This window comes from Pterocles gutturalis, unplaced genomic scaffold, assembly GCF_000699245.1.
Source record: "Pterocles gutturalis isolate BGI_N339 unplaced genomic scaffold, ASM69924v1 scaffold639, whole genome shotgun sequence".
NCBI classification, from domain to species: Eukaryota; Metazoa; Chordata; class Aves; order Pterocliformes; family Pteroclidae; genus Pterocles; species Pterocles gutturalis.
This window is the reverse complement of record NW_010132906.1, coordinates 352-10,119: the sequence shown is the minus strand read 5'-3', so window position 1 is coordinate 10,119 and position 9,768 is coordinate 352. Positions and strand designations below refer to the sequence as shown.

Below are 9,768 nucleotides of genomic sequence, written 5' to 3'. Positions count from 1 at the left end.
ACCAGATGATTAGTATATGAGGCTTTGAGCAACCTGGGCTAGTGGGAGGTGTCCCTGCCCATGGCAGGGGGGTGGAAATGGATGATCTTTAAGGTCCCTTCCAACCCAAACCGTTCTCTGATTCTATGATATACCCAGAACTTTTGGGCAAAGCAGAGCTCCTCTCCCCTTGACACAGGAAAGACAGTGTCTTGGGCAATGGGTTTCATCCATTCTTGTCTCAAGACGGAGCTGGTGGTGGAACCCAGAAGTCCTCCTGGTCTCCTCTTTGCATTGCCCACCCTGCTCTGTCTCTATCTCTGTCTGTCCCCTCCAGGAAGGCACACCTGATCCTGCGGAGGCTGGAGAAGGTCAGCAGCCACTGCTCCACCCTCCTGCGCAGTGCCTACATCCAGAGCCGCACCGAGACCATGCCCTACCTGTTCTGCCGCAGCGAAGAAGTCCGGCCGCCCGGCATGGTGTGGTACAGCATCCTAAAGGACACCAAAGTAACGTGCGAGGAGAAGATGGTCTCCATGCTGCGCAACACGTACGGGGAGTCCAAGGGGCGGTGAGGGAAGGTGCAGGCCTGGAGCTGCGGGAGGCAAAGGGACTCCGAGGAGTCGAGGACTCGTGATGTGCTGAGTGGCTGATGGGGTTCGGGGTCGGGTGGTGGTCGGAAGGGGTGGAAGGGGACAGCAAGGCCAAGCAGGACTTTCTCACGCAGACAGCAGAGAAACAAGAAATCAGCAAGTTGGACTTTAATTTCTTTTCCTTTTTTTTTTTTTTTTTAATTTTTCAAGAGGAGAAAAAAAAAAAAAAAGAAATTCCCTAATTTGACTCAGCATAAAAGCCTCTCCTTTTTAATCTTTTCTTACTGAATTTCCTGGACTACATGCTCCAAAACCCTGGAAGGAGGAGATGTATGCTCGAGGCCAGGGTCAGGCAGAGGGGAGCTGTGGGGCACAGGGTGACCCCCTCCCTGCCTGCCCTGCTGCCAGGCAGGAGCCATGGGGTGAGGAGCCCCAGTGCTGTGGTGGCCAAGGACACCAGGAGGAGATGGTGTAGGTGGCCGGTGACACCGTGCTGCCAGGGAAGCTCCTGGCGGGGGATGCCAGGAGGTGCGAGGACACTACAGGCAAGCTGGGCTTTTGTACCAGCGCGAGTTGATGGAGCGGCTCCGCGTGCAGCCTTCATTCGCAAGGCTCCCGGCAGCTTGTTCTGTGCATTAAAGATTCATATTAAGTCCATCGACACTGCCTTCTTGGTGTTTCTTCCTGACACCATCTCACCATTGCTTGGGCGTTCATAGGGTTTCGTGACCGGAGAGGGCATCACCGACTGCTGTCCCTGTGCTGGGACATGGTTGAGACAAGGGGACGTATCTGGAAACTGGTGCTGCTGCCAAGAGCTGGACGGACGGAGAGGAGGGGAAAGTGCAGCCTCTGTGCATAGGGTCCTTGCCCTCCCCAACACCCAGCTCCGCCACCGACCCCACTGGGAGCTGGAGACGTGTGGGAAAGCCCGAGAAGGAAGCCAGGGGCTAAAAAGCCGTGGAGAATCTGGTTTCTTTTACTGTCAGATGTGGGTTAGGCTGGCCCAGCATCCCTGTGGGTAATGGATTTCTCAGCCTGGTAGCCAAACCAAAAAGTACAGGAGGGTGAGAGGGGAAAAAAAAAAAATCCCAAACATCAGATCAGCCCTAAGCTATTGCTTTTTCTTTTTAAAGCAAAGCAATGAACCTGGAGGGGGAAAAGGAACAGTGTGGGTTGAATGAATCAATTTAGTCAGCCCAAAGCAAATAGTTTTGTTTAGTTTTTCAGGTTATTTAACCCTTTAAAGTAAAAGCAAACAAGCCGGAGGTGAGTTTCAAATTGAAAATGTTTTGAAACCAAACAAAGGTGCAGGATTTGATGTGGAGGAAGTTCAGCCAGGGAACTTTTTTTTTTCTTGAGCTAAACCTATTTGCCTGATTTGCACTCACTCAAATAATTCTGATTGTTTCTCCCAAACTGCTCATTTCCCCCCACTCCCCCTTGGTTATGTCTCTTCATTTATCTTGAGCCACGTTGATGCTGTGCATTGGGAAGGCCTCCAGTGCCTGGTCATGGTCCTGCTGGAGTTCACAGAAAGCTTTGCCTTGACGCAGCAGCCTCTGGAGCGAGCGCCAAAGCACTGCAGGTTGCCTGAGGTCTCAATTTTGAAGCTAAATCCCTTTTTCTGATGGAGAGGGAGAGGACAGTGGCACTGAGGGCTATGGCTGCTGGGTCACTGAGGCTTGTAGGGCACTGAGCACGATGGCCATGGAGGGACCACGATGCCACACGTGTTACAGCCTCTCACTGCTGCTGCCCGGTAGCCATCCCTCTGCCCTTCGCCGGTGGCTGGTGGCCATGGGGTTTGGTTGTGGGGATGAAGGTGATGATTGTGACTCGCTGCAGATGAACATAGACTTTGCATTTGCCTGGTGTGGCTCTTGGCACCCATCCAGCACCCCATGCACCAGTCAGGTGTGATGCGGTCTGTGGGTGCAGAGAGTGGAGCTTCAGGTCTTGCATCTCCCGAAACGGGAGACGCTGGTGTGGGAGGTGCTGGGGTGATATTTGTTCACCTTTGCTATTGTGTAAAGCAAAACACAGTGAAACTCTTGAAGTGCAGGTGCCTGGTGTTTGTGGCACCACAGCATTACTTCAAACCACTCATTTCATAGAATCACAGAATGGTTTGGGTTGGAAGGGACCTCAGAGATCATCTAGTTCCAACCCCCTGCCATGGGCTGCCACAACACGGTGTATGCACTGATCAGGGGAAAAACCCCAAACCTCTCTTTGGAGCCACTGATGCAGATTGTCTGAGACTGATCCTTCCCTCCCAGCAGCTCCATTGTCCTGCAGGACAGATCCCCAGATGCTCGGTGGGACACGGCACTCACTGGGACTGCTAGGGCCAGCAGCAGCTGCTGGTGCTGGGTGCAACTCCAGGCGCTGTGAAGCTGTTTTTGTTTTTTCAAGGCTCTGGCCCACAGCCCTGCCTTTCCCTGTATTTTACAAACATGGTGTTTTGGTTTGTTTTTGCTCAGAGATGATTCGTTTCTCTTGAAAGCCCCGTGTGGTGTGTGCTGCGATGGGGAGCAGCTCTGCGGTTTTTGCTGAATGTGAGAACCGGTGTTGACCGACCCAACAGACAAATTGCTCGTGTCTCCTGAAATGCCACTAACTGGACTGGAGGTGTGATGGGACTCATGCTGCTCGTGGGATTCCTGACCATTGTGAGTGTGGTGCTAGGAGTTAGCAATAGGAGACACCAGACAAAATACAAGGTGGCTGCCTGGATGCCCTTCAGAACGTTGTTTTTTTTTTCACTCTGATACAGCGAGCTCCCCAACACTGGTATTTTTTTGCTCCTGTGATACCCATCCCAGCAGCCTCCCTCAGCAGAGTTCAGGGAAAAGGGCAAAACCTGCAGCACGGGGCTGTGTTGCTGCAGACAGCGATGGAAAGGAAACCTGCAACTCCAGTATCCCTCACCTCTGCTGGGAATAAACCATGAAAAGCTCCAGGACAGGCTGGCCATCCCCTGTCTCTGTGCTGCAGAGACCAGAGGCTAAATTCTTGCCTCTTACCTTGGAAGGCTGCTGAAGAGCTTCACTTCGCATCCCTGGTGAGGCTGGCTGTTGCGTACGGGTATGTCTACAGAGCAGGTTGTGTGTGTGCCTGTGTTAATATGTACACAGCAGGTGGATGAGTCTAGACTCGCGGGCAGGACGGCTGCGGGGTTTGACAGCTATTAGCCTGTCGAGCAGCGCACCCAGCTCCCGGATCAGAGCCAGCCCAACGCAGCGCAAAAGATCCTCTGGCCAGTGATGCTACCCGGAGCGGCGTACCCAAGCCAAACCAAACCGAGGAATTCGTCGAGGTTACACATCCTCCGGCGCACAGCTGAAAGGAAGGGTCTGTATTTTCTCCCTGGAAACTTTGGAGAAGGTAACCAACCCTCTGGTTTTCAAGATAAACACTTGTAGTCACAGCCCAGCAATGCTGGCAGAGGGACCTGAGTCCTGTAGCATGCACACACAGCCCCCCCGCCGTTCCCCTGGCTCCCTTAGGGAAAAGGGATCCTTGCTCCAAAGCCAGTTGTGGCTGCCCCAGGAGCTGGTTCCTCCTGCCAACCCCTACCCCAACTTTGCCGTGCCACCAACCCGGCTCTGGCAGAGCAGAGTCCAGCACTGTCCTGGGTGGGGAGAGCAGCGAGGGGGGGATGAAACATGAAAAGTGATTGGGGAGAGGGGCAGAAAGATGCCACCATCCAGGTTTAACAGGTAAATTATCCACATCCAGTTGCAAAGCTGAGATTATTTGCAGCTATCTGGTATCAACAGCTCCTGTATGGAGTCACCAGCGTTGAGTTCAGGTCAGAAGGAGCAGCCCCATCCATGTGCCTTTGCAGGGAGCATGTGTGCAGGTAACAGCACCGACAGAGCAGTGATGGGTGTGTGCAGGGCATCCGCTGCTTCCCGGACAGACTGGCCCTGCTCCCACCACCCTGCACCCCCAGCACCCCACAAAATCCAGCTCAGCACCAGGAGGGGGTTTCTCTGCAGAGGCTGCTCACCCTTTTCTGTATGTGTGTTCACAGCCCTCCTTTTACCAAAGTGTTCGCTGCCACTTTGAGCATCCCTTGAATGTCCCAGCCCTTCCTACAGGCACTGTTTGGCAGTTCAGAGCTGGTGACAGCCACAGGTCCCCTCCCAGGGCTGTCCCCTCCGGAGGAGCAGAGCAGCCCTGAACAATCCCCATTGTCCCCACGGCCATTGTTCCCCACTGCCCGTGTCCCCGGCTGGGCTGCAGCTGGCACGGGGCACAGAGGGGCCGATTGTCCTGTCTGCGTGCCACTGGTGACACACCGCTGTGTGACAGCTTCTTCCCACGGCAAAGGCCTCCACAGTCAAGTGGTGTTTGTTCCTTTATTTATTTGTTTGGTTTCTGGTTTTTTTTTTTATTATTATTTTTTTTGGTTGATTGGATGAGGCAGACTGTGCTGAGGCTGGGGAAGAAGCCAAGAGAGTGCCTCTGGGCTGTTCGGGATGGGCAGCCCAGGTCTTCTCGGGCATAGTGAGGGTGCCTGGGGTGGACCAAGACTCGTCACACTGATGCGTAGTTGTGACAATGCCCTGAGATGTGACCGGTGCCTCACTGGCCTGCCAGCTCGCACCACGCTGTGCTGTGAGGATACAACCTGCACAGAGTCAGGGCTTGGGAAAGGCCGTGTTATTAGGGTGACATCTGGAAAAGAACCTGCTTATTTTGAGGATGTCTGTGCTACAAGGTGAGTGCCCAAAGACAGAGCTGGGCTTTGAAGCTCAGTCAGCCCCAGCCCCATATTTCAACTCATTTTCATCAAAAATGCTCGTGAACCTGAAGCATAAGTTGGTTCATCCCTGTGGGCTGGATGACGATAAAAGGGAGTAGCAGCAAGCTTCGATATGGGACTCCTATGCTTACTTAAAAAAACTCTATGAGTGGAGGAGCGTTTTATATACAGGTAAGGTGGCAGGTAACATCTTCAGGAGAGGGGGTGGCTAGAAGTGACCATGTTGCTATTTGTACTAGTTCTTCATTCATCATAAGAAAAGCAATCAAAAAGGTGTGAACAACTTTTCATCTGAAAAAAAAAAAATTAATTTAGTGAAAGCTGTTTTTAACCAGTAGTGATCCTTCCCAGGCCTGAGGGAAGCCAGCCAAAGGATTCTCAAGACCTTTAAAATTATTTTGACACAATATTGCCTTACTTGTACTTAAAAAAAAATTAAGACCCTGGCCCTTTGGCTGCATTTCATCAGAGATCTTAGGCTGGTTGTTGACTTGAGTGATGCAGGCAGTGATTATTTCAGTTCAGGCAAAGGGAAAAGTTGGGGCCATCATGGTGTTGTGGTTAATGGGCAGCAAAAAGGAGAATTCTGGCCTGGGAACTGCCCAGGTGTGTGCCTTAGAAAATGGAAAACTGAGGAAGCAGGATGAACAAGTCTGGGAAAAGATAGTGCTGGACCACAAAGTTGGATTTGTGTGTGTGTCTGTATGTGTGTAAGCAAGCGAGCACATGGGCACGCATCTGCCAATGTACGCACTTGAACATTCAATTGACCTTCTGATGTCCTTGCTTACACGGAAAGATGTTTTCTACTTGTGAGTAGTTTCCTTTATAGTCCAGTCTTTCTACGGAAGGTTTGTTGTTTTTTTTTTTTTTAAGCCTGTGTCTTTTTGTCCCAATTGTTCAAAGTTGCAAACAGCTTCATCTTCATTTTCCCACAACTGCCAATGCCGTACTTGCTTGAGATGCTGTGGCTTTCAGCTGGGAGACCACTTTGCTGTATGAATCCGGAGCAATTTCCCTGGCTTTCACATATAATTAATGCAGTCAGCTCCTTTTGATTTAATGCAGCCAAGACGAAATACAGCTGGTGTCACAAGTATCTCGCAGTCACTCCAGCACGTGGGGCTCCTGGAGCTGGTGACCCAGTCTGGGGGCCTCTGAGTGTGTCATCAGACTCCCTGGGCTGGTCACCACACAGCAAAGTGACCAGCACTACTGCTAAAGGGCTAAGATATTAAAACTGCCTTCCATGCCAGGTCTTGGCCAGATTTAACATTTGCTGGTGGCCACAAGCCCTGTTGCTGCCCTGCAGGACAGTGGCTTCAGACCTTTCTCAATGCATGTATTGAGTTTTTTTTTCCCCCACTCTCTTTCTTCACCAATCGATTTCCAGGCAGACATGTAAACCATTGGCTTGACTGTGCATATCAATTGGTGGTGCTTGTGCAGTTGTGCACATGCAGGAGGAAGGGAGCTGAGCCCAGGAAAAGCAGCCCATAAGCCATTTGCAATCTTTCTGGGCTGCTCCCATCTTAAGGTCCTTATTAATGCCTAACAGATAGTTCAACACACAGCCCATTGATTTGTATATTGCTGTAGCCACAACCCATTTAATCCATTGTTTATGGGCCTTTTTATCTGCAATATGTTCTATTGATAGGGCTGTCGGTGATGTGCTTATGCCCTATTAATAACGCATTGACCGTAGACAAGGATGGTAAAGAAAGCACGATGCGCTCTTGCTCCTGCTCTTTCTGTCTCTCCCATATTGAAATGGATTTTGACAGTTAAAATGTAAAACATTTTTTTGTACTGACTCAGTGTAAAAAAAAAAGAAAAAAAATTATTTTATTCCTTTCCTTCAGACTATTGCCCCCAAATGTCCCATGAATTGTGTGGTGTGGAGTTAATTTACTGTTCAATCCACAGGGCATTTACGCGCTACAGTATTACTGCCACACCTTTTAAAGGGGGCCAGGGTGGTCCCAGCCAGCATCGTAACTGCATCAGGATGAAGCGGAGCTGCCTGGCATCACAGCCCAATGCTGCCTGAAGCAGATGCAAAGGGAAATGTGTAACAGGGAAAGCATAGCTGGTATTTAACCTCCCTGCCCCAGTGCACCCCGCTCCTTGCCCTCTGCCCGTGCTCCCAGCCTCCGTGGGCTTATCAGGGCTTTCCTGGGGAGGTAAATCATTAATGAGTTTGGGAGTTAACTGGGTTAAAAATGACTCTCTTTAGGCGCAGGGGTCAATAACTGTCAGGGCTAAACGGCACCTATCCTGACCGCACATGCATCTTCAGCATTTGGAGATGTCGATGCTGAATCAATTTGCGTTTGGAAGCTGAATCAATACAGATTTTTTCAGTACAACAGCATAAAGTCCCTTTCCTCGCCTGCCACAGCACGGTGGACGGCTGGGTCCAGCGTGGGGGTCCCACTGGAGCAGCAGTGTTGGGGTGGCATTGGCAAAGTGGGGCAGCACGGCAGGACCAGCACAGTTGGGACCAAGGGGAGGCAAAGCCTCAAAGGGAGGAAAATCTGCAAAGCCACTGGGCCAGAACAGGGCCAAAGGATTTTGCCATTAATGATCATTAACTTAATTGCCCAGGGAAGCTGCCCTCGGCTGGGGCAGGGGCCGCACAGGCGGTGTAGGGCTGAGCCCCATGGTGCTGCAGGCTTTGCTGGAGCTGCTGCTCCTCCAGCCAACCCTGCTCTCCACAACCACCTGCCACCGCAACAAAAAGCCATACTTCTGGTGTCAAAGGACCAAAAGTTTCTCAATCCAGTTCAGGTTATGTCACACATTATCAAGAACTGCCAGCCCTGTGGTTTGAGTCCACCCCACTCCTTTTGGACCAGTGCCTGGCTGTGGGCACGCAACCAAGACGTGTTCATTGCTTTGTTGACCAAAACGATGACCTTGGGTAGCAGAGCCTCATTCTCCAGGAGGAGGAAGAGATGCATCTTCATTGCAGGTGACCCAGCACTGAGCAGAGATCCAGGGTGAGGATGCTCAAGCTGTGACACTGCATGTATGTGTGTGTGTACACACTAGGCACAGGGCTTTGGCATCACCAGACGTCCCTGAGCTCACTGTGCGTCTTACATGACCTTGTTCTGGTGTGGGGGACTGCAAGCCCAGCTCTCTCTTGACCACTGGAGACTGCCTTGTCTTTCATGGAATCAAAGAAGGGTTTGGGTTGGAAGGGACCTTAAAGCTCATTTAACTGTAAGTTTCCTTGTGTGTCCAAAGACTTTGTACATCAGCACATTCAGCTCCATGGCTGCACAGTTAGTTTTCAGCCTTCCTTCCACCCTAGGTAATACCCTTGAGTCAAGGCAAGTTCCTGTTGGGACCCATTTTCCAGATGACCACGTTCTGCATGTGGTGGAGAGGGTGAGCAGAGACCATGGACAACTGTTTTGTTTGTTTGTTTGCTTGTTTGTTTTTAATTCTTTTTAAAATTAGAAGCATCCAACCTTCAACGTTTCAAGCATCTCTCACACCAAAACCTTCCACTGGGCACCGGTCTGCCCTGAGTGACACAGGACCTGAATGACCTCGGCAGAACCAAGCTCACTGGAGGTGAAATGGGCTCTTGGGCTGTCCCGTGGCTCCTGCCAGTGCTGCCTCCCTCCACCCACCGCAGCCCTCTCCCACCAGGGCTGTGCCAAAACACTGTGATTTCCAAAACCCCTGCCCAAAACCAAAACGCTGGAGCTCAACAGGGTGAGGTTGGCCCGTGCAGCTGTGGAGCCAGATGTGAGACACCACAGCCACTCTCACCACCCCCCCGGGTACCTGCTCATGCTTGGGGCCAGCTCAACCGAAAGCAAAGGAGACACAGCAAGAGCAAGTGATCCAGTTCAGAACTCTTTAATACAAGCTTATATTGTTTGTGTTTCTGATTCTCTGTTCTCCCAACATCTGGGGACATTAACCCTCATACGTGTGTGAGCATGTGTATGAAGATATATACAAAATCACACAGTTAAATATTTAAGCATACAAGGTATTATATATTTATATAATATAGAACTTTAGGGTATAGGAATCAACAATGGCAAAATATTTCTGATGAATCTGACATAACTTTTTTTTTTGAGTGAAACATGACCTATTTTTTGAAAGACCAGAGGAAGTTGTTGTTTATTAAAAGAAAGTGAAAAACCTGTATAAAGAAATTCTGTGAAAAATGATTAAAAAAACCTCATGAACCAAAAAAAGGACAACTGTTAAAAACTGTATTGAAAAAAAATAAATTAGATGAACAATTGTGTAAATATAAATTAAAAAAGATGACAATCTTAATAAATAAGCTTTACTATTTACATCTTTATATATTGCTTGGAGACTTAAATTAGATCCGTTAAAAACAAACGAACGCAAAATAAAACCCAAAATCGGAGCAGCAAA

At 50.1% G+C, this 9,768-nt stretch overlaps 1 protein-coding gene across 1 annotated transcript in view; it reads left to right on the top strand.

Annotated features, from left to right (window-relative positions):
• The window catches only part of LOC104467292 (astrotactin-2-like), a 92,780-nt gene extending 91,995 nt beyond the window's left edge, over window positions 1–785 (top strand). Inside the window, exon 6 of the mRNA XM_010081023.1 lies at window positions 317–785. Within this exon, the coding sequence (XP_010079325.1) occupies window positions 317–554 (238 nt within the window). The 3' untranslated portion in view covers window positions 555–785. The remainder of the gene's footprint in view (window positions 1–316) is intronic.
• Window positions 786–9,768: the final 8,983 nt, after the last annotated feature.